The sequence below is a fragment of the Euleptes europaea genome, chromosome 14 (assembly GCF_029931775.1).
Source record: "Euleptes europaea isolate rEulEur1 chromosome 14, rEulEur1.hap1, whole genome shotgun sequence".
Lineage (NCBI taxonomy): Eukaryota > Metazoa > Chordata > Lepidosauria > Squamata > Sphaerodactylidae > Euleptes > Euleptes europaea.
In genome coordinates, this window is record NC_079325.1 from 34618329 (window position 1) to 34646071 (window position 27743).

Genomic DNA, 27743 nt, shown 5'->3' on the forward strand with positions numbered 1-27743 from the left:
GCCACAGTCCTCGAGTTCCAGCTTGAAGAAAAAGTTTCTAGCCCTCGTGGTCTCAAAAGGAAGACTTTTTTTTTGGGGGGGGGGTCCCACAAGAAGAGGGGCTTCAGCACCCCGAGTGCTCCCAGACCGCAAAGCAACAAAACAAACCCAATCGCCCGCCCTCCCCGTCGGTTCCCGGAGCGCAGTCTGGCGCAAAGCCGGCGGGCCAAGGGCGCGCAACGAAGCGCCTCCGTCTCAGCGCTGCCGGGAGAGCTCAAAGCCGGAGAAGGAAGAGATGGGGGGGGGGGGCACTGATGCCCGGGAGGTTTCGCCTTGGGCTTGCCGCTCTCCAGAGGCGCGTTTTCCCCACCCGCATGCCCCAAACTCAACCATCAGTCCCCATGCGGAGGGCTGAGAATGCGGATGGGGGAAAGGCGCCTCTAGAGAGCGGCAACCCCAAGGCGAAACTTCCCAAGCATCAATGGCCTTGTTCTTTGAAGCGCCGGGGGGGGGGGGGGCGGAGGCGATGATGCGATCCCGCACAGAGTCGAGCTTTGGCACCGGCTAAGAACTGCCCGGGTGGAGACGCCGCTGAACCCAGTTGGATGGGGTAGCAAAGGGCCAGAGTCCAGCAGCACCTTAAAGACTAACAAAAACATTTTCTGGTAGGGGAGGAGCTTTCGTGAGCCACAGTTGGAGGGGGGGGGTCTTCTTTTCGCGCCCCATCTGCGGCCAGGGGGCTCGAAGAGGGGGCTCCCCCCCGCCGGCGCGCTCAGCTCAGCGCAGCGCCCCTCCCCGCGAGCGGTCTTACCATGCCGGCCGTGTCCCGCTGGCTCGCCCCGCAGCCCCCCGCCAGCCGCGCCTGGCCACTTGGCGCCTGCTCCCAAACTTCCTGCTTCCTCGTCGCGCTGCTCTGCTCGCAGGTGGCCCGGGGCGGGCCCGGCCGCCACCTCCGCCCCGCTTCCTCTTAAAGCGCCCTCTCGGGTTTCCAGCGGGAGGGGGACGGCGACGCCCCCCTCCCTTCCCCTTCCCCGGGAAGCCTCCTGGCAAGAGGGGAGATGGCGCCGGCCACGTGCCTGGAGGGGGCTTCGCCTGCAGGGCCGCCCGCACCCCCACCCCCACCACCATTGCTAACCAATTTTCAAAACCAGATGTCTTGTAGGAAATATAAAAGCCTGGTGCGTTCCTACAACACTTTTTATAAGACGGTAGAATTAATCCTTTTCCATAGCACTGTTGTGGTGGGTAAAGGTAGTCCCCTGTGCAGGCACCGGGTCTAGGGCTGCCAACCTCCAGGTAACAGCCGAAGATCTCCTGCTATTACAACTGATCTCCAGCCGACAGAGATCAGTTCACCTGGAGAAAAGGGCCGCCTTGGCCATTGGACTCTATGGCAGCGAAGTCCCTCCTCTCCCCAAACCCCGCCCTTCTTTGGCTCCGCCCCAAAAGCCTCCCACCGGTGGCAAAGAGGGACCTGGCAACCCTACCTGAGGCATTCCTACAAAACTTTGTATAAGACGTTATAATTATTTTCCATAGCACTGTTGTGGTACTTCTCTTAAAATAAAAATGGTCAGTTGCAATTTTTCCAAGAAACTAATCAGTTTAAAAACTGTGCCCCCCACCCTGGGCCAGTTCTGCACCCCTCTGAGGTCTGTGCCCTAGTCGACTGCCTAGTTCGCTTTAATGGTAGCACTGGCCCTGTTCACCTGCTGCCCCTCTACCAGTCCCAGCAAGCTCTGTGGTCTAGAAATCTCCCAGAATTACAGCTGTTCTCCAGACTACAGAGATCAGCTCCCCTGGAGAAAATGGCTGCTTGGAGGGCATTATCCTGCACTAAAGTCCCTCCCCTCCCCAAACCTCACCCTTTTCAGGCTCCAACCCCAAATCTTCAGCAATATCCCAAACTTGAGTTGGCAACCCTAGGAAGAGGGCATGCTGCGCCCCAATCTCCTGAGCAAAGAGCCCTGCCAGCAGTGCTGGATTTCGATTAAGAAAGGCCCTAGGCTGTTCCGCTTGTGAGGCCCCTCCCAATCCCCCACTCTCACAACTAGAGGAAGATGGAAGAGTTTTTGAAACAAAATTCAGTGAAGTCCAGCATGATGACGGGTGTTTAAAATTCCACAATTCCTCCTCTAAAGGACATGAGATGTTATTGTTAAATACCGTAGTGATTGAAAAATATATATTATTCACCTTGGCTGGAGGCCCCTTAGATTTTGAGGCCCTAGGCTTCAGCGTGCCAAGCCTATAGGTAAATCTGGCACTGCCTAGCAGGCGGTCCAGTACAGGAAGTTCTCCTAAACCAGCCCTACAGCTGGACGGTAGGGGAAGCTGAAGCAAGCAGCAAAGAGCAGCTGTCTCAAAAGAGTGAAAGGTTTTGGGGAAAGGGCAGCTTCACCATTAAAAGCCTGTTCCAGATTCCCTCTGGTCTCAGTTACTGGATCTGGTTCCTGGGCTCCCTCCATCCAACAACCACCTTCCAGTCTCTCTTACATACCTACCCGGCTGTTTCTTTTCCTTCATCGGCAATATGATTGATCGGGCACCCTTCTGTTGAAGCAACTTTAACCCCAACTGGCCCAGCAATTGCCTCTCCAAGTGTCCAGCAAGGAAGCCTGCCCTATTGCACAGCAGCGCACCATAACAGGGGAGGAGCAATAACTCAAGGGTGGAGCATGACGAAGGTCTCAGGTTCAGTCCCTAGCATCTCCAGATCTGGGATGGCAAGTATTGGAGAAGGCTTTTGTGTAGACAGTATTGGGTTGGGTGGAGGACATATAGTCAGACTCACATGAGGCAGCTGCTTATATCTCAGGGTGGCTGCTATGCAAACTACAATACGCTAAAGGTGTCAAGCAGGGTTCATAAGCAGGCGTATTTACTTGCCTTTAGTTGTAGATGGATACAGGAGACCACAAATGTTGAGCAAATGCCTGGCTAAGCAGTAACACCTGCCTTGGTTTTGTTCTTTGGCTGTAGCCTGAAGCACTATGTCAGGGCATAGGACCATTCTCCTTAAACTGAATAATTTCGGAGAAGCTGATAGATTGATACTCCATTGAGGTGTGTGTGTGAAGAAACCAGGTTTTCCAACCCACCAGGTTGATTTAATTCCCCTGTCCTGGACCTGGAACCCTGGAATAACTCCCCTTCTGGTAGCTCAACCAAGGCTGGGTTTGGACTCTTACGCATGCAGTACAACACACCAAAAACAAACAAACAGGCTTTATTAAAAGGATTATAGAAAAGGTTCAGGCTTAAATATAAGGCAAGCAAGTAGGTGCATTAAAATAACAAAGGTGTTGGCAGGCACCATGGCCCCCAAAGGCACCACACTGGGGACCCCTGCCCTAGTCCAACACTTTAACCAGTACCTTATGCCGGCTGTCAAAGATGTAGGGATATGGTGATCTCCTAGGATGTAGTGACTGCCACTTGCTTCGGCTGGGCTCTCATATGCAAGGGAATGAAGAGGCAGAGGCCTTCAGACTGTAGGCGGAGGAAGAAACATTAGACCAGGGGCCGGATCTACATTTTTTGAAGGAGGGCAAAAGTACAAAATGATGCGCCCCCATATATTATATACATATTTTCTTTATATATACATATATTATATAATATACATATATAATCCACAACTCTTTTAAACGATAAAATACATTATGTTGACCTCCATGAATTGTTAATGAATAATTACACTTTTACATTATCTTATCCATCTATTATCTATGAATAATTACACTTTTGACACTTGTCAAAAGTGTAAGCTGATAGGGCTCATAGACAAGAAGGTTCAGAGCCTGGAGGATCAGATTTCTACCCTTCATGAAATCAAGGATGGGGGTTATTTTATTAACAGCAGCCATGAGGCCTGTCCATTCAATGGGAGGTCATGGTGAGAGCCAGCAAGGTGTAGTGGTTAAACTAGGATCTGAGAAACCCAGATTCGAATCCCTAATCTGCCACAGAAGCTTGCTGGGTGACTTGGGCAAGTCACTCACTGTCAGCCTAAAATGGAGGAGAGGAGAATGATGTTCCACAGGGGAGAAAGGTGGCTTATACATAAAGTAAATGGTAAGCAAAATGCTGCTAAGTACTCAGCTGACACAAATATAAGTGAGGTAGCCATGCTGGTAGAGTCTCAAATCACCGGTGCAGGCCCCTGGAAACAATGGATTGGTTTTCCAGTGCTCTATTCTGCTGAGCATGCATGCATGGAGGGTCTGTCTCCCCAGCAGGGCAAATAGTGGCTCTTGGGATTATTTCAGGCCGGGAAAACAACCCAGGCGGAAAAAGCTGAAGCCTCTCCCTGTGTACCATAGCCCCAAGTGGGCCCTCAAGTGCCATTCAAGACTTCCTGCATCACACAGATGCTAAAATCTGATCTTGTGTCCTAGGAGTGCAAAAAGCGAAAATGCAAGTATGCTTATCAACCACATGTGGTATTTGCTCATTTTCTTACATGGATCTGCCTTGTATTTGCATAAATTTTACCCGCTCTAAAGCTGCAAGGGAAGACCAGAGTAAAGTTGCCAACATCCTTGAGGGGGAGAAATCCCATCCTTTTAATAGAAGGCTAATGGGGAGAGCCAGTGTGGTGTAGTGGTTCAGGTGTTAGCCAAAATGCACTTTGATTGGGGAATTAGCACGCCTATGGCAATTACAATATTTATATAGCGGGATTGCAACCAATGTATACCACAGCCGGAATCTGTGACCTTAGAATAATGACAGAGGCAAGGGATTCCAAATTAAGAGAGTTTATGTAATTCAAGCATTCAGTGTGGCAATACAAACATACAAAAAGTCTAGGAGCAAAAGGTGGTAGGAAGAGACTTGCCAAGGTGGCAGGCTTACGATGATGGGAAATACTTCACCTGTATTGGAGTGGAGTTGTCCTGACTTCCGTAGGCTAAGAGGAATAAAAAGGTGGCGGGGGGGGGGGTCCCCTGCGTGTTCGAGCATGGCTGCCCACTCTGACAGAGTGACAGTCAGTATGAAAGGGGAAGACCTAAGGTAACATTATGGACTGTGGGGACCCCAGATATACTGTTTTCTGGGGTGTGTGATCGGATTACCCTCGTGGTTCCCATGCTAAAACAAAAGGTGACAAAAGCTAAACAAAAGGTGACAAAAGTATGAAAGGGGAAGACCTAAGGTAACATTATGGACTGTGGGGACCCCAGATATAATGTTTTCTGGGGGGGTGATTGGATTACCCTCGTGGTTCCCAAGCTAAAACAAAAGGTGACAAAAGGGATTAATGATCGGCTGCCGGGGTCAAGAAAGGGGGCAGTTTAGTAAACTATGCTATCTCCTTTGATTTGCGCAATTCTGGGGAACGTAGGAGTTGCTTGTAGATGGGATTACTACTCATACACAAAGCTGCACATCGCTGTCTCCGGGGCTCATTGTTTTGCATAGCTGGAGGAATGTTGTTTTACTGTTGTCTCAACGTCTCGATGGCTAGCTAATCATGCTGATGAGGCAAGGGAAGGGGGGTGTTGGTGAGGGCTACGTGCTTGTCAGCTCTCTGCGAAATGGCTTCTACTGGAATGGAGGCAAACAGGGAAATGGAGTCCCTCTGGTTCACTGGAGGGTTGACCTGGCCTCTGTTTCTCAGCTGCCGGCTTCGCAGGATGCATTGGACGCTCTTTTCTAGGCGGCTTTAGGCTTGCCGCTTGCTCTGGAGAGGCGGCAGCACACGTTTGCTGGGGTTGCCATGACCAGTCCAGGAGATTGGCACTTTGTTTCCTTACACAGGTGTCAGACTAGGACCTCGGAAACCCAGGTTCAAATCCCCACTCATTCCATGGAAGCTTGCTGGGTGACCTTGGGCCAGTCACACACTCTTAGCCCTGACCCTGGCTAGTATTTGGATGGGAGACCTCCAAGGAATAACAGGGTCATATTGTGAAGGCAGGCAATGGCAATCCACCTCCAAACGTCTCTTGCCTTAAAAACTTGGGGTGGGGTTTTTACCTGTAGTCCAAAATAGTGGTGTTCACTTTGCCACCTCAGCATTCTAAACCCTCGCCAGGCCTTAAAAGGAGATTAGATTAGTTGATGGAGGATTGGTTCATCAATAGTTATGACCTATGATGGGGAAATAAAACTTCCACATTCAAGGCAGTATTCCTCTGAATGCCATGCGTAGGGGAGGAGGGGAGCAATAGCTTTTGTCTTCCTGCCCATCTTGTCGGCTACCTGGAAGCCTCTAGCTTGCCGCTAGAGTTGGACATTTGTTCCAGTCCAGCTGTTAGCATGCCCAGTGCTTCCACCCTAATGCTAGAGAATTGGGTGGTTAACAGCTGCTGCCTGCCTCTGCTTCTTCTGGTTCAGGAAAAGAAGATATCAATCTGGGTAGTACAGTTTGGCAGCGTTCCTGTCAAAACGAACAATTCGTCTGCCTTCTGCTGGGAACAGAAGATGGGCCGCACGGACCTTCTTTGGCCTTATGAAGTACAGCAGTGCCACGCTGGAGAAGATCAGACACCAGCAGAGGGCACTGCATGAGATAAGACACACTCTAGTCTGGCAGAGAGCTCCCTCTCGAGGGCACCACGGGACACGGCATATGTGGCTGGCCACCAGCACTCCCTTCACTCCTCCTCCGCAGATGCCAACCTCTCCATGTCCCATGCGTACGTGGGAGGACAAGCAAGATGCACTGCTGTCACTTTAGAATGCAGCAACTCGTGCAGCTACTGACTTTGCCCAGTGTGACACTGAACAGCCTTTATGTTTCTCTAGGTAGACTTTCCATTTTAGTTGGCAAACCACCAGAAATCTGCCCAGTGTAGAAAATTAACTGTAATGAATGCCCTTTCTCATGTGTTGCCCCCAAAACAACCTGGAATAGGCCCATGATGCCATAAAGTCCTTTGACTGGCCACACAAGGTGGCTTCCACATGTTGCAACCTATGCAATCATCTATGTGACCTTAGTGTGTATACCAGAGGAAAAAAAGCAAAAATGCACATACACTTATCAACCACATGTGGTATTTGCTCATTTTCTTACATGGAAGTGCCTTGTATTTGCATACATTTTACCCGCTCTAAAGCTGTAAGGGAAGACCAGAGTAAAGTTGCCACCTTCCTTGAGGGAGGGGGGAATCCCATCCTTTTATTAGAAGGCTAATGGGGAGAGCCAGTGTGGTAGAATGGTTAAGGTGTCAGATTAGGCCCAAGAACGTCGGACCAGAACCAACGGGTTGAAATTAAATCAAAAGAGTTTCCACCTAGACATTAGAAAGAATTTTGTAACAGTCAGAGCGGTTGTGAATTTCCTGCATTGTGCAGAGGGTTGGACTTGATGACCCTGGTGGTCCCTTCCAACTCTATGATTCTAGGCCACACAAGGCAGTGGGCATGGGCTGTGGCAGAGTTCAGATGAGACATTGAGTACCTGCAATATTGCACAGAGAATCTTTTAGCCTCATCAGACTCATTTTAAAATGGAGCCTGAGAGCTCTTATTTAATTTAGCCCTCCAGCCTCCCTTTCTTAAGCTTGACTTAATTGTGATGAAGCAGGCAAAGGGAAAGCACTCACCTGGGGGACTTTGCAGGGGTAGCAAAGTGTAAGAGTCACTGTGCTTGTGCAAAGTCCCACAGGCAACTGCTTTTGCCTCAGCCATTTAAATCAACCCCCAGAGGATTTTTCATGGTCTCCGGAGCCTACCTCACTCTTGCTCTCCCCCCACCCCCAAGAGCTGTTCTAGGAGCTCCTTTTCAGTCTCTTTCCTCTCTGTCTTTAAAATATTATATACCGCCTATTCAGAGACCAGATCAAGGTGGCTCCCAGAATAAGAAAAAAATTATAAAACCATAACATTGTTAAAACGAACAACCGTTTAAAAAAGCAGCCAACAAAACTCTGAAACTTCGGGGAGGGAGAGCATCTGCTTGGCATGCAGAAGGTCCCAGGTTCAATCCCCGGCATCTCCATTTCAAGGGACCCTGCAAGTAGGTGATGTGAAAGACCCCTGCCTGAGACCCGGTCTGAGTAGACAATACCGACCTTGATGGACCAAAGGTCTGATTCAGTAGAAGGCTGCTTCATGTGTTCAAACTTCAAAGCACCTAAATGACCAGAAGCGGATAAAAGCTCCAAGTCATTTGTCCAAATCATCCCCCTAACAGTCCTCTTTAATAGTAGAAAAGGGCAAGAGTCCAGTAGCACCTTAAAGACTAACAAAAATATTTTCTGGTAGGGTATGAGCTTTCATGAGCCACAGCTCACTTCTTCAGATACAGCTAGAATGTGAATCCATCTGTCTTTTAAGGACATAACTGTGAATTATGCTAGGAAAAGGTGAGGGCAGCAGGAAAAGACCCAACAAGAGGTGGATTGACTCAACAAAGGAAGCCACAACCCTCAATTTGCAAGATCTAAGCAAGGCTGTCAAAGACTGGACGTTTTGGAGGACTTTCATTCATAGTAGAAAAGGGCCAGAATCCAGTAGCACCTTCAAGACTAACAACAATATTTCCTGGCAGGGTATGAGCTTTAGTGAGCCACAGCTCAGAAAACATTTTTGTTAATCTTTAAGCTGTGGCTCCCGAAAGCTCATCCCCTGCCAGAAAACATTGTTGTTAGTCTTGAAGGTGCTACTGGACTCTGGCCCTTTCCTACTCCTGCAGACAGACTAACACGGCGACCCACTGTGAGTCCTCTTCTCGCTTCCACCCGCCCAGCCCGCGTCCCTTCGCGTCTCTCCGGCCGCCTCCTTGCCGAGAGAGCGAAGTGCTGCCAGCCACGCCGGAGCCGAGGAAGGAGGCAAGTGCACGAGAAGCAGATCCCCGCTCCCTCCCGCCCGAGCCAGCCGCCGAGTCGGCAGCCATCCCTGGGCCGGGCTTCAGCCGTGCCTGGGTGGGGCTTGGGGAGCGGATTTCGGAGCGAGCCAGGAAAAAGGCCTCCGACGCCGCTGGGCGAGACGCGCTCTTTGCCTGGCTGAGCAGCCTGCCAGCCGCCGCCGCGAGATGGGACCGGGTCGAGTTCCTGCAGCAGGTCAGGCTAGGCTAGGCTAGGCTAGGCTAGGCTGGGGGGATCGGGCTGGGGCTGGGGGGAGCTCCATCGCCTGCACCAAGGCGGTGCTGCCCCTTTTCCGGGGAAAGGAAGCTGGGCAGACGATGGGCCGCGGCCAGGAGCGGGGCAGCAGCCAGGAGGCCTGCTCCTGCGACCGCGGTGGGCCAGATTAGAACTAGGCTGGGTGGAGAATTGCTGGCGTGGGGTTCCTTTCACGCCTGCTGGGGCGTGCGTGTGAATGCTTGACCAGGTTGCTCCCCGTGAAGCTAACGCACAGAGGGTAGCCGTGTTCGTCTGTCTGCAGTAGTAGAAAAGGGCAAGAGTGCAGTAGCACCTTCAAGACTAGGGCTGCCAACCTCCAGCCCTAGCAGACACGTGTCTAACTGACCATGCAAGCGGGGAGCCGCCTTAGAAAAGGGCAAGAGTCCAGTAGCACCTTCAAGACTAACAAAAATATTTTCTGGTAGGGTCTGAGCTTTCGTGAGCCGGCTCATGAAAGCTTATACCCTACCAGAAAACATTTTTGTTAGTCTTTAAGATGCTACTGGACTCTTGCCCTTTTCTAAGGCTGCTCCCCGTTTGCATGGTCAGTTAGACACGTGTCTGCTAGGGCTGCCAACCTCCAGCTGGGGGATAGTGTTTGGCCGGAATTACATCTGATCTGTAGACTAGACAGGTCGGTCCCCCTGGATGAAACCGCAACCCTAGAGGGTGAACTCTTATGAAACCAATTCCCCACTGAGCTCCATCCCTAAACCCCGCCCTCCTCAAGCTCCACATTCAAATCTCCAGGAATTTCCCAGCCAAAGTTGGCAACCCTGGGGATTGCAGGGGGAAGCAGCACCTAGAATGCCATTTAGCAAGATGATGCGCCACCATAGATGTGTGAAGGAGCAGGAGAGGGCAGCTTCTTGAAATCCAAGTAATTTCTACCAATACATGTAGGGTTGCCAGCTCCAGGTTGGGAAATACCTGGAGATTTTTGGGTTGGAGCCTGAGGAAGCCGTGGTTTGGGGAGGGACTTCAATGGGGTATAATGCCATAGAGTCCACTGGCCAAAGCGGCCATTTTCTCCAGGTGAACTGATCTCTGTTGGCTGGAGATCAGTTGTAATAGCGGGAGATCTCCAACTAGTACCTGGCGGATGGCAACCCTAAATACATGGTATGCAAGACCCAGTCCTTCTGAATGGCTTGGGAGACACCTCCCATGCCTTTTGCATCCTCGGTGTCTTCGCCATTCAAGCTGCCTTTTTTTTTTTTGTCCCTGAGGCTCCTCTGTCATCTTGTCCACCTTTCTTTTGCAGGAGCCCAAGCAGCAGAGTCTCTTGCCAGCCAGAAGAAGCAGAGCAGAGAAAAGAAGACCCAGGATGCTGTGTCCACCCACTGCAGCTGGACCAAGTCTCTCTTGGGCTTTGAAAGGGCTGATCTTTCTAGCTGGCATCGCTTTGTCTGTTTGCTGAACAGGCCTACTGACCCTTCAAGCCTGGGAGTCTTCCGTTTCCTCTTTGGTGAGCCTTGCCTTCAGGCTTCTGAGCAGAGAAGGGCCGGTCCCTGAGGGTACCCTGGAGAGCTTGTTGGAGAAAGGACAGTCCTCTGAGGGGGAGTGTGAAAAGCAGTGTACCTTGGTCAGTTTGGGAGCAGAGATCCATTGAGTACTGTGAAACGTGGTGCCTGTAACAAGGGATCCTGTTGGTGTACACCAAGGTTAAGCAAACTCCCAGGAAATAGGGATTGCTTCTACGAAGGACAAACTGGGAGCCTGTCAGGGGTTGTGGATGGGATAAACAGCTGGGAAATTTCCATTGCCAGTGTACTGGTAGTTTTTAGAGATGTAGGCAAACCAAATTCCCCATCTTCTTTGCTTCCCTTCCCTTTATGCTCTCTTTAATGGATGTTCAGTTGCTTTCAGTATTATAAGGGCAATGAGCTTGCTAATCCTCCTCATGAAACTGTTAATTGGGGAGGGTTTTTTAAGCTTGCAAAATAATAGTGAGTTTGTCACTTGTGCTGAACCCCTTAACTTTTGTGTGGGTAGTCCTGTTTTGCTGTCTTACTGATATGTACTGAATCATAAAGTTTTCTGTTAGAACAATGATGAAACTCTGGTTCTAACACTTCAGTTATAGTGAGGCTAGAGATGTTAGCTCTGTTTCCAGCATCTGAAATCCATTTGTGTGCCAGTATTAGCATACTGAGGTATAAAAACTAGGCATGCATTTCAAGAGTGGTGGCTTTTTTGAGTGGTATTTTCGCTGTTATATTTGGGATAGGTGGGGCATGTAGCTTGGGATGGCCTTTCTCCCAGAAGATACAGGCCTAGAATTGACTCCATATGTGACAGTTGCTTGGGGTGTACTTACAGGGCGGTTGCTCTCTTTCCCCTCCCCCCCTCAACATTATCTGTGTCTTCCAGCAGGCTTGTCTTGTCCTTTACAAAGCTGCTGTCCAAATCTGATTGTAGGTTATGCTGGCCACAGAAAATGCCCAGTTTTTCTGAGAGCTATAAAAGAAGTAAAGAGGACGTTGTAATGCAATATAGCAGCAAGGGATCTGCATCCTGCCACGGATATGCTCGTAATTCCTTAAATTGTGACTTCTGCACTGTAGAATTTGAACCATCCAGTGTTTTGGGAGAGCAACAGATATCCAACATGTTTGGGCAGAATGACCTCTATTTCCACACTGTGGTCAGTGTTGCTGCCCTCTGCCTTATCCGGAAGAGTGGGAGACTTTGGACTTGGCGGGGGGAGGGCAAGTGGTAATGGGCAGTGCCTTTGTGAAACCTGCTCTCTGAGATTCTCCGAAAAGGCAGCCATGCCTAACACTGTTTGAAATATTGCCCAGAGGTTGCTCAAATTGACAGGAATCCATGTGGAACTGGAAAGGCTTCACTTCTGCTCCATTTGGGGCTGGTTGTTGAAATTCTGAAGATATCCTCCTGGCTCAAGTTTGGAGGTTCTTATAATGCATAAGGGTCAGCAGAGGCAGTTTTATTTGAGGGCTATGTGACCAAACCACCCTGTCTAGTTCATAGAGTGTAGGATCAAACGTGATCCATAGGGTTTGATTAAAGATGCAGTCTGTATGCAAAGAGGAGCAATATTGGCCTTCCCATATAGTTTCTTCATTCATGGGGACTATATCTCATGTGTTTACCTTGGCAATGAAATGCTGAATTAGGAGCAAACATAGCTTCTCATCTAAACGTGGCCTAAGAAGAAAAAAGGGAGCAAGCCTAAAAGGTCTACTCAAAAGTAAGGCTCATTTTATTTAATGGGGCTTATTCCCAGGAAGACATTCTTAGAGTCACAGCCAAAGTTTGACTGGTTCGTTTCTGTTCTTAAGAGGCAAGTCAGCATAGGACAAAGAAGAAAGCGCAGGCTTTTCATGGAGAACCCCAGGAGAGCAAAATCTCTGCAGCAAAAAAAGGCAGTCTTTCTTGAAAACAGCACAAATTATGAAAGAGAAAAGTATCATCTGGCACCTTGGGAGTGGTTTTGAAGTAAGGCAGGTTTTTTTCCCCTGTGGTAGTTTTTATGTCTGTCACCTAGACAGGAGGCTTTGAACTATGCTGGAAGGTTAAAAACTTTTTCATGAAAGACTCACTGAATAGTTTTCTTACACTTTCTGGGACCAGCATCCTCACATTTTGGGGCAGGATGGAATTTCTTTGCAGGTTAGACTGGCTGGCAACAAAACTGTGGTTATGTTCTTTGGGTCTGTGTGTGTTTTTGATGTTTTGGGGGGCAGTTGGCTTTTCCACAGCTTGCTTGCTTGATGTAGCACCAGTGCGATCCACCCAAACATTCTCTGTATAGTAGTTTGGCAACATGTGCATGTCTGGACTGGTGGATCTTACATTGCTTCCTTCCCCCACTATAGTTAGTTGCTCCGGCCTCTGTTACGTTTCTCTCCCTGTGTTTGGAAACTTCCAGCCACTTGGACGCTTCTCCCAGCCACTTGTCTGTTCCCATATTACAAAATGTCAACTCCAGCCACTTTCTTGGAGTTGCCTATAATAGCACAGCAACTGGTGGGGAAGCTGGGAGACCACCTCTCCCGCTTGCAGTAAATGCTGGTGACCAGGGTCTGCATGTTGGAGTGGGCATTTCCTGAGCACAACCTGAAGAGGCCTCAGCTTCCTAGTCCTGCACAGAAGGCCCTTGTGATCCATTTCCTGGTTGCATGCTGCCGCCCCTTTGGAGGTTGGCCTGGGGAAAGGAAGCGGTGAAAACTTCCTTGCCAGAGGAAAGCCAGTCGGCACCTCCTGTATCAAAGCTCCCTTTATCTGGAAGCTGCAGCCTCAAGTCTCCGATCAGCTTCCCCTGCTGAGGCTCAGAGGCTGCTATGCTTGTTTGCATTTGGTACATTAGCCTTAGGAAAGCAACTTGTTTGTTGGTTTTTTATTATGGCTATTGCCTGACTTTTAATATTCTTCCCCTGGGGATGTGAGAAGATGCCTTTGAATGAGAAGAGCAAGAGTCCAGTAGCACCTTAAAGACTAACAAAAATATTTTCTGCCAGGGTATGAGCTTTCGTGAGCCACAGCTCACTTCTTCAGATTCAGATTTGAATGAGAGTGGGTGTTTTTGGTCAAGGGGATAAAGTTCAAAACTCAAAGGAACAAGGGATCTGGTTTAAACCAGAACTACACTTATATCAGAACCCAATTCAAACCATATTACGTTGTGAGAACAGAACAGCAGCAGTAGCAAGTACAATAAAATAAATACTTCTACAGTTTGAAATAATGGAAGTGGAGAATGCTTTGTAAATTTGGTGTAGGAAATATGTGTGTGTGTGTGTTAAGTGCCGTCAAGTCGCTTCCGACTCATGGCGACCCTATGAATGAAAGTCCTCCAAAATATCCTATCTTTGACAGCCTTGCTCAGATCTTGCAAATTGAAGGCTGTGGCTTCCTTTATTGAGTCAATCCATCTCTTGTTGGGTCTTCCTCTCTTCCTGCTGCCCTCAACGTTTCCTAGCATGACTGTCTTTTCCAGTGACTCTTGTCGTCTCATGACATGACCAAAATACAATAGCCTCAGTTTAGTCATTTTAGCTTCTAGGGTCAGTTCAGGCTTGATTTGACCTATAACCCATTTATTTGTTTTTTTGGCAGTCCACGGAATCCGTAACACTCTCCTCCAACACCACATTTCAAAGGAATCTATTCTCTTCCTATCAGCTTTCTTCACTGTCCAGCTTTCACACCCATACATAGTAACAGGGAATATGATGGCATGAATTAATCTAGTCTTGGTGGCCAATGACACATTTTTACACTTCAAAATATTTTCTAGCTCCTTCATGGCTGCCCTTCCCAGTCTCAATCTCCTTCTGATTTCTTGGCTGCCGTCTCCCTTTTAGTTGATGGTGGAAATATGGTCATGGTTAAAGCCACATGGTTAAAGCCACATGGTTAAAGAAAATATGATCATGGTTAAAGCCACATCAGCAGAGTGTAGCACATCTCTCCTCCTTGTCATATCCTTTCGCTTAATTTTCATAGCTTGTAGGGAGTAATAGTGTAGACCTCAGTTTTCCACAATGGGTTTCTTTTCCCAGGGTTTCTGTACCTGGCTCTTTTTCTTTGAACTGCTTGTGCCAAGTAGAGTCCTTTCTCTTGCTCTGCTCTGTTGCTGTCATTGAGCTCCCTTTCTTTTCTCCACTCTGTCCTTTTCGCAGGGCTGCTGATGGCCTTGGACATTCCGCAGGAGCGGGGCTTGAGCTACTTGGACCACAAATACTTGGATGGGCTGCAGGTGTGTCGCTTCCCCCTCTTCAACTTCCTGGAGCCACTGCCGCTGGACTGGATGTACATGGTCTACTTGGTAATGCTGCTGGGTAAGGATTCTGTGAAATGATTTCTGTCCCCAAGGAGGGTTTGAGGCCATTGGGGGGCCAGGTCAGGTGTGCTGGCTGAAGGAAACCATCTCACTCCCTGGACTTCCATGTTGGTTCCCCTGACCACCTCCAAAGCCGAGTGATTCCCTGATCAGTTTGCCTATGAAGATGGTCTGAGGGTGGAGAGAATCACTGTAACTTTGCTTCCTTCTGGTGATAGGTGCCTTGGGGGTGATGTTGGGCTGCTTCTACCGGCTCAGCTGCCTGCTCTTCCTGCTGCCATACTGGTATATCTTCTTCCTGGACAAAACAACCTGGAACAACCATTCCTATCTGTATGGTCTGATTGGCTTCCAGCTTACAGTCATGAATGCAAACCGCTACTGGTAATGGCTCTATCATCACTTTCTTCCAAATACAGTGTTGTTTTATCTTCTGACTTTCTCCTTTCCCATTTCCCTATTTTGGTTTTGCAACACTTATTTGTGGTTCTGTGTGTTCAGAATAAGATTATGCCAAGCAAAGAAACCATTGTTCCAGTTGTGGAATTTTTTTTCATACAGTCAATTTGGGACGTTTTGACACAGGATATAGTTTTGGGTCTAGTAATCCACAAGCATCAGGATGGTTCCATGCAAGGGGAAATTTGGCAAGGATGATAAGAGCGTTGTGTAACTTGAAAGCTACACCATGGGAAGTTAATCTTATAAAAGCCTCAGGTCCCTTAAGAAGTGCTCATTATTTTACTTACAATACAATTTTATTTAGAATATTATTTACAGTGTTATTTTATTTACAATATTATCCGCAGTATTTTATTCTGGGTTGGGTCTGTATGGGTGCTTACAAACTCCATGGCAGTGTGAAGAGTGGAACCCTTTGACTCACTTTGCTTTTGCCTGCCTCTGTCTCTTCTCCATTCTTGGGATTCTTAACCCTGAGAGATTAGCATTTTATTGCCCCTTGTTTCTGGGAAACTTGGAGTGGCAGTTTTTCAACCCTTGCAAAAACTTGCTTGGAGTCACTTCCCTGAGGCCACTTGGTGAGCATCATAGCTGAATGGGGATTTGAAACTGGGTTCCCCTTGACTAGGCCCAAAACAAATCCACTGCAAAAGGTTATTGCTACACACCTGGGAGTCCATTCAAGGCTGCTGCAGGCACCCCTCCATCCTTCCCCCACACTCCTTTCACATACCACACAGTTCCTGGAAAGACTCTCCTCGTCTGGCATTATACTCCCAACAGTCTTTTCTGGCAGCCCCTGCTAATGTTCTTTTCCCATAGGTCCATTGATGGTTTCTGGAATCCACGGAAGAGAAATGCTCATGTGCCCCTGTGGAACTACACAGTGCTGCGCTTCCAGGTACAGTCCACTGCCCTGCACACGTGCCGTGCCAGTTTCTGACTGTTTGGTGTCCTGTAGAAGCAAAGGGAGCTCTGTGTGATGAGTGAGCTGCCTCACCATCATTAGAGCTGCTTCTTGGCAAGACACCTGGGCTCCTCATTAAGAAGAATGGTTAGGAAATAGCAGCCAGAATTGGAGCACTGGTAGCCGGCATGAGCAGTGATTCATCAGACAGGTGTGACAAATTCTGGGTTTGGGTAGAAAATATGTGTGTGTATATATGTATATGTGTGTGTGTGTGTACACACACACACACACACACACACATTTATTTATTTATTTTCTACCCAAACCCAGAATTTGTCACACCTGTCTGATGAATCACCTGCTCATGCCGGCTACCAGTGCTCCAATTCTGGCTGCTATGTTTCTTAACAATTCTTCTTAATGAGGAGCCAGGTGTCTTGCCAAGAAGCAGCTCTAATGATGGCGAGGCAGCAACACACATACAAGCACACACACACACACACATATATATATATATATATATTAAAAAAATGAATAAATAGGGTTGCATAATTTGGTATTTATTAGCATCCACCCTCACCCCTGGCTGTGGTTAAACTTTAACCAAACCAAGTGGTCAAATTAATTTTGGTGTGCTGGTGCTGGTCTTTTTTTCCTTTCCTGGATTGGTTGTTATTGAGGGGGGGATACTTGTCTGCCCTAAAACCACACAGGAGTCATAAGGTAAAAATGGAAAAAAAATCCATTTATTTCCATGGAAAGAGTGAAAAAAGACTAGATAAAGCAGCAAGGGTTGAAAAATATTTATAAGTGTAGTTCTCAACTTCTGCTGGAGACAAAGCATAAGCAAGAGTTACTAATAAAACAATGTATTCTGGGGATAGAGAGCACATAACAGCCAGTCTGCATTTTGAGAAAAAAATTATAATTGGGTACCCAGGGTTACTGAATCCCAGATTAGAACTACCAGAGTACTTTAAAATAGGCCCACAGCTTGGGCCTTGAGTTCTTCCCTCAGCCCTGGAAGCCTAATGATCCAGAACCCCTCTGGCTTCTTCCTGTGGCCTCCTGTCTGTCCAGCTTGGCTCTTTGTGCCTCCTGCCGACTTCTTGGCCTCCGAGCCTTAATAAGGGTTCTTTTTGCCAAACAGATCTTCATTGTTTACTTCATTGCGGGCATCAAAAAACTGGATGCTGATTGGGTGGAAGGCTATTCCATGGGCTCTCTGGCAAAACATTGGCTCTTCAGCCCATTCAGGTGAGTAGGAGGGGCCAGAGGCTGCTTGACCATTGTCAGAGGTCTTCAGTGTCTTGTAATGAACAGTTCAGGTGGAATGATACAGCTCCCTCCCAAGCTGCTAAGGGCCTGGCTCCAGTTCCTGCTGGGCTCAGGCTGGAGCTGTCCCTAGCCTCTCTTTACCTGTGCCATGTCTACTGCCTCAGGTTGGTGCTTTCCGAGGAGATGACCAGCTTACTGGTGGTGCATGGTGGAGGTTTGGCGCTGGACCTGACGGCTGGCTTCCTGCTCTTTTTTGATGCCAGCCGCCCTGCTGCCCTCTTCTTTGTCTCCTACTTCCACTGTATGAACTCTCAGCTTTTTAGCATTGGTAAGTACTCCACATTACCCAAACTACTCCATTCAAAGGCTGCTGTGCCAATAGGGCAACTGGTTAACAGCAGCTCAGGACTGCAACTCCACTCAACCTAGAGAGAGTAGGTATCATTTCCAGCAAAGAAGCTCCTGTCAACTGGAAGAAGGTCCCCCCATCCATCCTTGGGGCCTTAATGTGGCACAATGATGCTTGCACAAGGATTGTGGATCTCCTTTGGTTTCTCCTCCCCTGCAGCTGTTCTTTCTGATCCTGGGAAAGTTGATTCCTGGGATTGTGGACTCACATGGAATAACCATCATGTGGGTTGGTAGGCAAGCGGGCAGAATTGCTGCATCTTCCGTCAGTAGAGCTCTGCTGATGGAAGAGGCAAGAAGGGTAATTTTGCCCCATTCTCGCTGCAGCTGCCTGATCTGCATGGCTGTTTCTCCAAGAAGGTGCCTTGACCCCAGGAATCAACGTTCTTGATTGGTTGGAAAGGACTGCTGAGTGGAGGGAAAAGTAAGGAAGATCCTTCCACTGACAGGTTGTTGGATGCAACCCATTGGTATGTTTGGAGAAACTGGAAAAATTAGATGTTAATTTGACACTCATGTTTGGAACTCCTTTATATAGCAGCATTTTCGAAGAGTCCTTCCATTCAGATAGTTTGCCTGGGACATAAGTGGGTGGGAAGCTTGGTAAATTCTTTCTGCTAGTTTTTGAAGTTGTATTTAGCATAAACTTGATCTTGCAGACCTATCCAAAGGGAATTGTTTTGTCCTGGATGCCTTGTTTGACTACAGGGATGTTTTCCTATACCATGTTGGCCACCAGCATCCTCTTCTGTTACCCTGATTGGCCACGCCGCCTGATTGCCAAGCTTCCAGCCTTCTTGCAAAAGTTCCTGCCCTCAACAGATCCTCCACAGCCCAGCCAGGAGTGTGTGTATAGAGAAACAGGGCAGCAGAGGTTGGGCAGAACAACTCGGAAGGTGGGGCTGCGACATACGTTTGGAGCCATCTTTACAGTGTTGTATGTGGTAGAGCAGTTCTTCCTGCCTTACTCACACTTCATCACCCAGGTGAGACGCCTTTGACAATTTCAGGCTTCCATAGTTAAATTCTGGATGTTGTTATGATATGGATGAGACCTTCCTTGGCATGGATCATGCAAAGAAGAGATCATGGTGGGACTAGCAGAAAGCAGCTCTCAGGGTTGAGGAATGCCACCTTAGCTGGAATCCTGAAAATATAACTCTTCCGCTTTCTTGGGACATCTTGTTCTCATGAGACAGAAGGTGTGTGGTCCAGGGTTACTTGTAAACAAGCAAAGGTTTGCTGATAGCAAGAGCTAATCAGTACTAAGATTGAGGGCCTGTGGCTCTGTGGTAGAGCATATGTTTTGCATGTAGGAAGGTCCCAGGTTCAATCCCTGGCATCTCCAGTTAAAAGGATCAAGTAGTAGGTGATGCAGCATAGCTCTGCTTGGAGGGCCACTGTCAGTCAGAGTAGACAATACTGCTCTTGTTAGACCAATAATATGACTTAGCAGAAGGCAGCTTTATGTGTTCAGTGAGCATCCAGTCCTTGGTAGCTGTTTTAACAGAGTTGGCAAACTCACAGCAATTTTTAAAAAATAAAGGCAGATATTGGGGATTGCACTGGATGACCCTGGTGGTCCTTTCCAACTCTATGATTCTATGATATTGAGAAGAGGGTGGATTAAATAATGTAGATAAATCAAATCATTTGATTCCAATTTATTAAAATGATAAATCAGAATTGAAATTCTTAAAATGAAATACAGGCATGGAGGAAATATGAAATACTCTGATACTATGTCTGAAAGCTCTGTTGATCTAGGAAACTACCACAGATCTGTAAGTCAGAGCTTTCAGAATGAGTTATGACAATCCACTGGATCAGCAGTTCCCAAACTGTGGTCCACGGAGCACTTGGTGCTCTGCGAAACATCTCCTAGTGCTCCGTGAAGAGATTGGAAAGAAAAATACTACTGTCATTCAGTTTAGTATATAGGTGCTAGGTGAAAATTAGTGCTCTGTGATGAATTTCTCTCCTGAAAAGTGTTCCATGACTCAAAAAGTTTGGGAACCGCTGCACTAGATCATTCATGAGGCCCCAAATAGCAGCAGTAAATCAAACCTTCAGGTTTAATATGCGTTGGCCAGTAAGCTTAGCAGACGTCAATATTTTGGACTGAAGGTCTTGGCAACTGAAGTTCTCTGGCTAAACTTTCTCCTCACAAAAGGAGACAACATGAGCAATCTATACAACTAGATTCTAGAAGGCATTTGTTCAAGAGATGAAGGACTGCTGTATTAAACTTGGGGACATTTCCTCTTGTCACTGCCAATTTGCATTTCTCAGTGTATCCATTGGATTATCTCAACTCATTTTGAACAGTTTGGCCTACAGGCTGATGCATTAGTAGCTCTGACTGGATCCTATTGATCACTGTATTTGAGATTATTTGATGTTTTATACACAGTTGTGTTTGCTTTGCTTTTTACTTTATTTAATTCTGCTTCACCATTTTCATATTGTACTAAAGTGAAAGGATGTGGTTTAATTTATATGGGTTAGGTGTCTAACCTTCTCAGCACTCAGCTTTCAGGCACAGAGCATTAGCCTGAGAGGAGGTGCTGAAACTGAGGGCATTGCTGTGACAGTTGGGAGAAAGGAAGGGGGGACGAATGAGATGGCAACATCTGCCCACCTGGGGAGAAGTCAATTGAACGAGTCAATTCCCCACACAGGGCTATAACAATTGGACCAATGGACTGTACGGCTATTCGTGGGACATGATGGTCCATTCGCGCTCCCACCAACATGTGAAGATTACATACCGGGATGGTCTCACTGGAGAGCTCGGCTATCTGAACCCTGGGGTCAGTCTTTCTTCCTTCCTTTCCTTTCTTTTGTGGGGGCACTTGCCAGTGTAACTGAGGATTGCAGATGGCTTGCTTGCAGGAGAATTCAGGTCACAAACACTGTTGCATTCATTGAATACATGGGTGCCTAGTATTCCCCATTCATTCATTCATTCATTCATTCACTGTTGCATTAATTGAATACATGAGTGCTTCGTTTTCCCCATTCATGCATTGCAGAAATTGATCCATCAGAGCTGCCTGTTTGGGTGTACATTTGGAAAAATAAACATGCACTGCATGTAACCAGCAATGTTTGTTTTTCTGCACCAAAGTGATGTTTGGGTAGGGAAGTGGTGAATGTAAGGTAGTTGTGCCTGTGAAATGAAACTTTCTTGGCCCTGAATGATTTGAATGGCTTTGTAGAACAGTAAGGCCTCAAACTGGTAGTTGGGAAGGATGAGTTCTCAGTATTTGCAAATTGCCTTATGAGTACCGATTTTGAACTTCTTCAGGGGTAAAATCTTGAAGAAACAGGCTGCTCTATTAAAGTTCTCTCCCTTTGATTTTTCATTGAAATGTGCTGGGCAATTCACAGGTATCCAGATTCTATAATTTGGATTCAGCAAGCAGAATAAAGTGTGCAAATGAAGTACAAAGAGGTGAATTTATATAATTGGTGTAACTCCTTCTCACTGCACACTTGCATTTTTCTAGCTACAAGTTTTTGGGTACTTGGAATAGTTTTTTTGAGTTCCTGCTGGGCTTAGCCCTGCAGCCGCAGCACAGTTCCAGGCATTCTTGTGTCTTAGCTGTGTGTATTTGGGCAGGTGTTCACTCAGAGCCGGCGCTGGAAGGACCATGCAGATATGCTGAAACAGTATGCCACCTGTCTCAGTCACTTGTTGCAGAACTACAACATTTCTCAGCCAGAGATCTACTTTGACATCTGGGTCTCCATCAATGACCGCTTCCAGCAGAGGTTTGTGGTGGTGGGGATTAGTGGTGGGAAGGGAGATGCTGGGTGACAGCAGATCAGAAACTTAAAAATGACACAGCCATGAGAGCTACACTATGCAAGCAGATAGGGATGACAGTCAATCATGCAAGCCTCAGAAACTATTCTAAGTACGTTGTGATTTGATGTATCTGTCTGAAAGGCTGTTCCGGCTTTTAGCGAACCATCACTTTCATCTTTTTCAACTTTCATAGAATCATAGAGTTGGAAGGGACCACCAGGGTCATCTAGTCCAACCCCCTGCACAATGCAGTGAATTCCAAACTACCTTCCCCCCACACCCCCAGTGATCCATACTTCATGCCCAGAAGATGGCCAAGATGCCTTCCCTCTCATGGTCTGCCTAACGTCATAGAATCAGCATTGCTGACAGGTGCCATCTAGCCTCTTCTTCAAAACCTTCAGGGAAGGAGAGCTTACCAGGGTCCTGTGAAATAGCAGGATTTTAATATTTCCAGCTATCGATTGGGTTGCCTAGAAGGGAAGTTGGGCCAGACAAGGACAGGATGGGTGGAAGAGGGAGCTGTAGAGGATGGGACAGAGGTTGTTGTCCACCCTGGTGGAATCCCATGAAGAGTGGAGAATGTGAAAAGCCAAGACTGGAACAACAATGGACTATCTGCCCTTGCGCTAGCAGAGTCCATTTTGTCAAACGAGACCAGCTCAATAGCTGTGGCTTTTCAAATGTGTGTGTGTGTGTGTGTGTGTGTGTAAAGTGCCGTCAAGTCGCAGCTGACTTATGGCGACCCCTTTTTTGGGGGGTTTTAATGGCAAGAGACTAACAGAGGTGGTTTGCCAGTGCCTTCCTTTGCACAGCAACCCTGGAATTCCTTGGTGGTCTCCCATCCAAATACTAACCAGGGCTGACCCTGCTTAGCTTCTGAGATCTGACGAGATCAGGCTAGCCTGGGCCATCCAGCTCAGGGTGGCTTTTCAAATAGAAATGGGTATTATGCATTGTTCTGTTGTTGTTGATACATATATCCAGGAAAGGGAGTTTGTGGAATAATGGCGGCTACATGGAATCTGAGAAATGGACTGATCCATTCTCACTGCTTGGATGTATTTGGGATTCCCCTGCTCCAGTTTTCTCTTTGCTCATCCTCTCCTCAGACTCTTTGACCCACACATGGACATCGTGCAGGCTGAGTGGTCACCCTTCAAAAAGACACCATGGCTGAAGCCTCTTTTGGTTGACTTGTCACCCTGGCGGGCAAAGCTGCAGGAGATCGAGAAGTCACTGGACAACCAGACTGAGGTGGTCTTCATTGCAGACTTCCCAGGTACCCCATGGGACTTGGAAGCTGGCTCCCTGGATAGGCCAGTTCACCCTGAGCTAGGGTTGCCAACCTCCAGGTACTAGCTGGAAATCTCCTGCTATTACAACTACTTTCCAGCCAATAAAGATCAGTTCATCTGGAGAAAAAGGCCACTTTGGCAATTGGACTCTATGGCATTGAAGTTCCTCCCCTCCCCTAACCCTGTCCTCCTCAGACTCTGACCCAAAAATCTCCAGGCATTTCCCAACCCGAAGCTAGCAACCCTACCCTGAGCTTACATCTTGGCCAAGTGTCCCTGGGTTGCTTGTCATTAGACCTGGACTTACCTTCGCTAGCAAGTTGTATGTCATACTTGTCATGTGGGTCAGCTTCTGCATGGGGTGGCCTTTGGTAACAGTAGCATTCCCATGGTGTAAGAGGAGCTCTGGGCCTCCATTTCAGCTAATGCCCTGGTTGCCCCTGTAACAGGTCTGCACCTTGAGAACTTTGTCAGTGAGGACCTCGGCAACACCAGCCTCCACTTGCTGAAGGGGGAAGTGGCTGTGGAGATTGTCAATAAGCAGATGAATTATACACTGCGGGAAGGAGATAGAATACAGGTGAGAGCTTAGAACCTGGGAGTATGGGAAGTGAAGCTCCTTCAGCTGACCTTCAGGATCTCCAGTGAACCTGAGGCTCTGCCCCAAATGAAAGAGGAAGGGGAGGGGAGCTTACCAGCCACTCAACCCCATGAGCTAAGAAAGTATGACTCCACTTCTGCTTATATCTTGCCTTGAAAACCCAATGAAGTGGAACTTCATGAGGTCGCCATGAGTCTGTTATGACTTGATGGCACACTTTACCTTTATGGTACGCAGGTGCATCACCTGTATGTATGAAAAAATTATGTGAGGGTTGGGGACAATTGTGGAGGGGGGAAGGCCATGGGAGGCTTTTGTGGGAAGAAGTTCCACCCCAGCCCCTCTCTGATTGCGAACCCTGTGATAGAAATCACCTGAGGATTTTGAAGTCCATGTGGGCTCTTTAAAATGCCAGAGATAAGATTGGGAGGCATCTGCAGAAGTCTTGCGCTGTGGGGAGACTTGTTACCTACCTACTTCTGCCAAAACTGCTCTTTTTGCTCTTGGTTGCAGTTGCCAGCTGGTGAATACCATAAAGTCTTCACGGTGTCCCAAGAGCCCTCCTGCTACATGTATATCTACGTCAACACCACCGAAGCAGCCCTTGAGCAGAACTTCACTCGACTTCAGGTTCTGCGGGAGAAGGTGCAGAATGGGAGCGGTGAGTCCTGCCGGTGGCTAGGGGGATGGACAGATCAGTGCCTGTGTAGTTCCCCAGCTGGATTTGAGGCTCTGGGACTCTTGCCTGTATTGGACCTATCCACATTGGCCTCTTCTAGACTGTTCTCGTTTTCAGGGGGAGCTTGCCTTCATCTGAGCATTATCTTTTTTTTTTGTCCCTTCCCTCCCCCTAGAAACCGAGCCTCTCCCCCCAGAGCTGCAACCCATCTTAGACGGCTCCCTGGAAAACGTGAGCCAGACAGACCCTGTTGTTGAGGCTTTCCTTCGGCGGGAGCGGCGTATGGAAGAGCTGCAGAAGCGGCGCAATGCCACGCTGGCGGAGCGTTTCAACCGTTTCACCACCAAGAAGTATTTCATCTTCCGAAGGAGGTGTGGACATGTTCCCGGCAATAGCTTCTGACCTCTCCCTACTCATGAGACCCTTAAGAGTATGGAGATGAGTTACTGACTCACTACGGTTGCTTTTACACTAACTGTTCTGCCAAATTGCTGCCCTTTGCCTCCCTTCTTACAGCCCCCACACCACTGCCAAACTACTGCAGTTCAGTGGTATCTGTTTTGACCTCTGTCTTGTTTCAGACTGGCTTATGGTGGTATCTTTGGCTTTGAACACAGTTACAGCCTTACCTGGCCAGGTGCTGTTGACACACCTGGGAAAAGTGGTCAAGATGGATGAGGTGGTTGATTATGACCCACCATTTCCTAGCTGCATCTAATTTTAAAATGCAACCTGGCCCCTTCCCTTCATTCTTCTTATACAGCTGCTATGCAAAGAGAAATGAGATCAGGAAATGTTTGCCCAAAAAGTCGGTTTTGCTTGCAGGTTTGGAAGCTTAAGTTTTGCACTTGTGCTGGAGTACAACATTTAAATAGTGATGATCAGTTTAAAAATGCGATCACAAAAAAGTATTGATTAAAGGGCTGAGGAAAGCATGACCTCATACATTTGGGGAGGTATTTTGCTCGCAAGAGCACCCCTGTAGGTTTCAGTTGCAACGGTGAAGTAGCAAAACTGGCATTTTTTTGGGTGTATATGTGCTGTGGATCTGCCAGAAATTGCTTGGAAAGTCACAGAAACAAGCAGTACTGTGAGCAGTTGCCTGAAATAGACTAGAATACGATCATTCTATTTCAAGGTGACTATGAGCCGAATGTGGCAGGGAAGGCAGGCAAATCTTCCTCTGCTGGCTCACTTGGGATAGATTCCAGAGAAGTCAGTACGGCACAGCCTGCATTTTGCCATTGCCATGGAGCTGCGCATTATGGAGCCGTAGTGGGAATGGAGCACTGTATTGAGCGCAGAGTGGAACCGCAGTACCAATTCTTCTTGTAGCTGGTAGCAGAGGAGCAGCACAACAGCAGCAGTAAAATAAGTAGACCTAAATTCCAGTCTCCTAATAAGAGAAAGAGAGAGAATTTTCCACACCCCTGTTCTTTCAAGGAGCACTACAAAACCAGTGGTTTCCATCCACGAAGCTCTTCTGTGATCTTGAGGACTCTTCTGGCTCACTGACATAGAATGCCAGTTGCTGCTTGAGGTGCCAGCCCAGCTTAGTTGGCTGGGTTCTGCCCCTTGGATGAGGCTGTGAATAACCTCTAGCCTAGCATCCCGTGGCGCAGAGTAGTAAAGCTGCAGTACTGCAGTCAAAAGCTCTGCTCACGACCTGAGTTCGATCCCAACGGAAGTTGGTTTCAGGTAGCCGGCTCAAGGTTGACTCAGCCTTCCATCCTTCCAAGGTCGGTCAAATGAGTACCCAGCTTGCTGGGAGTAAAGGGAAGATGACTGGGGAAGGCACTGGCAAACCACCCCGTAAACAAAGTCTGCCTAGTAAATGTCAGGAATGACCCGGTGCTTGCACAGGGGACCTTTACCTTTTAGCATACTTTGGCTCTTTGGAAGGTTTCCTGTGAGCATTCCACCGCTGCTTGCTTGCTTTAGCTGTCCCTCATTCCTTGCCTGTACTCACACTAATTTCAAGCATTGCTTTTACCAAAGAGGCTTACCAGGAACAACCTGCTGGAGAGTGACAAAAATACATTTGGACTGCAGCCTTAAGTTAAATTCAGATTTTTTCTGGATGTGATGTGAGATTTTTTTATCATTTTTGTATGCTGGTGAGTGTACCTGTTTAGGTTAAATGGCAGGATATACATTTTTTAAAAATTAATAATGCCAATTTTGCTTTCCAGCATGGTGCAGTGATTAAGAGTGGTGGAGTCTAATCTGGTGATCCGGGTTGGTTTCCCCACTCCTACACATGAAGTCAGCTGGGTGACCTTGGGCTAGCCACAGCTCTCTTAGAGCTCTCTCAGTCCCACCTACCTCACAGGGTGTCTGTTGTAGGGAGGGGAAGGAATGGTGATTGTAAGCCGATTTGATTCTTCCTTAAGTGGTAGAGAAAGTTGGCATATAAAAACCAAATCTTCTTCCTCTTTTCCCTCTTCTTTTTCTTCCTCCTTCTTCCTCTTCCTCCTCCTCCTCCTTACTGTGTGCCCTATTCATCCATTTTCCTTCCTTGTATCCATAGCCTTCTGATGACCTGGATCTCCCTACGGAACTTAATCTTGGGACGCCCCTCCCTGGACCAGCTAGCACAGGAGGTGGCCTATGCCAATATGCAGTATGACGTGGACTCTACTGTGAGCAGCCAGGACACATCCCCAAAAGAGCCGGAGCGCTCTGATCTCTGAACTACCTCAGCCAGCCTCCTGGGCTCATCGCACAGTGGAGCCAAGTGGAACTCTGCGTGTGCACGCCAAGGAGCTGACCCCTTGTTGGTGCTGTGGCCATCTTGGTCTGAACCTGGAGAAAGGCTTCAGCAGACGTCTCTCTGGATTCCTGTTTCTCAACAGACAGCCTGCAGGTTCAGACTATACTTCTGAACCGCCACCAGTTGTCATCCTGCTGCTCTGACGCCTGTGCTTTAGGGGGACATTTGTGCAGTGTCTTGAGGAGAGGCAGGAGTGGGTGCAACCAAATAGGGCTGGGTACCATTACTCTCAGGATAGCGGCAAGTGGGCTCCAGGAGCATTGTGGGGTGGCTTTTGCACAGTGGGGCTCAAAGGGCCTCTTCTCACAGTATTGGGTTACCCTAGAGGCAGATAGTTAGTTGTGGGAGTGGGAATCTTGTTGGCAAAAGGAGGGGAGTGTACGGAACTGCAGGGGCTGGCTGGACTGTCACTTGGAAGGAACACAGAGGGGCTGGACAATAGGAGCAGGGAAGGGGCCAAAGGACAGGAGCTTTCTCCAAGAAGCATTTCCCCATTGGGCTTAGCCACCCGGAAGCGGTCCATTTTTATCCACAGGTGCAGTGGGGAGTGGTATGGGATGGCTGCCCTTTGTGGTAGAAGGGGTCACAGTGAAACCATCTAGCCTAGCATTGTTTACCCTGAGTGGAAGCAACTGCTGCTGACTTTCCCGGTATT

At 48.0% G+C, this 27743-nt stretch overlaps 1 protein-coding gene across 1 annotated transcript; it reads left to right on the top strand.

Annotated features, from left to right (window-relative positions):
• The first annotated feature begins 791 nt into the window (after positions 1–791).
• On the top strand, positions 792–27061 carry GGCX (gamma-glutamyl carboxylase). The gene is made up of 17 exons (XM_056860104.1): positions 792–916; positions 8684–8996; positions 9104–9173; positions 10321–10524; positions 14705–14863; positions 15084–15249; positions 16150–16228; positions 17388–17494; positions 17680–17843; positions 18632–18909; positions 20605–20736; positions 21549–21700; positions 22850–23019; positions 23485–23615; positions 24150–24297; positions 24491–24686; positions 26846–27061. Exons 1-17 carry the CDS (start codon positions 792–794, stop codon positions 27006–27008), a joined length of 2757 nt encoding a protein of 918 aa, XP_056716082.1. The 3' UTR covers positions 27009–27061.
• The last annotated feature ends 682 nt before the right edge of the window (positions 27062–27743 follow it).

What these genes read in the sequence shown, in the direction of transcription:
- GGCX (XM_056860104.1), top strand. Translation starts at nt 792, where the DNA reads ATGCCGGCCGTGTCCCGCTGGCTCGCCCCGCAGCCCCCCGCCAGCCGC. An exon ending in GGGAAGGAGATAGAATACAG is followed by an intron (nt 23,616 to 24,149) that starts GTGAGAGCTTAG and finishes TCTTGGTTGCAG; the next exon opens with TTGCCAGCTGGTGAATACCA. An exon ending in TATTTCATCTTCCGAAGGAG is followed by an intron (nt 24,687 to 26,845) that starts GTGTGGACATGT and finishes TTGTATCCATAG; the next exon opens with CCTTCTGATGACCTGGATCT.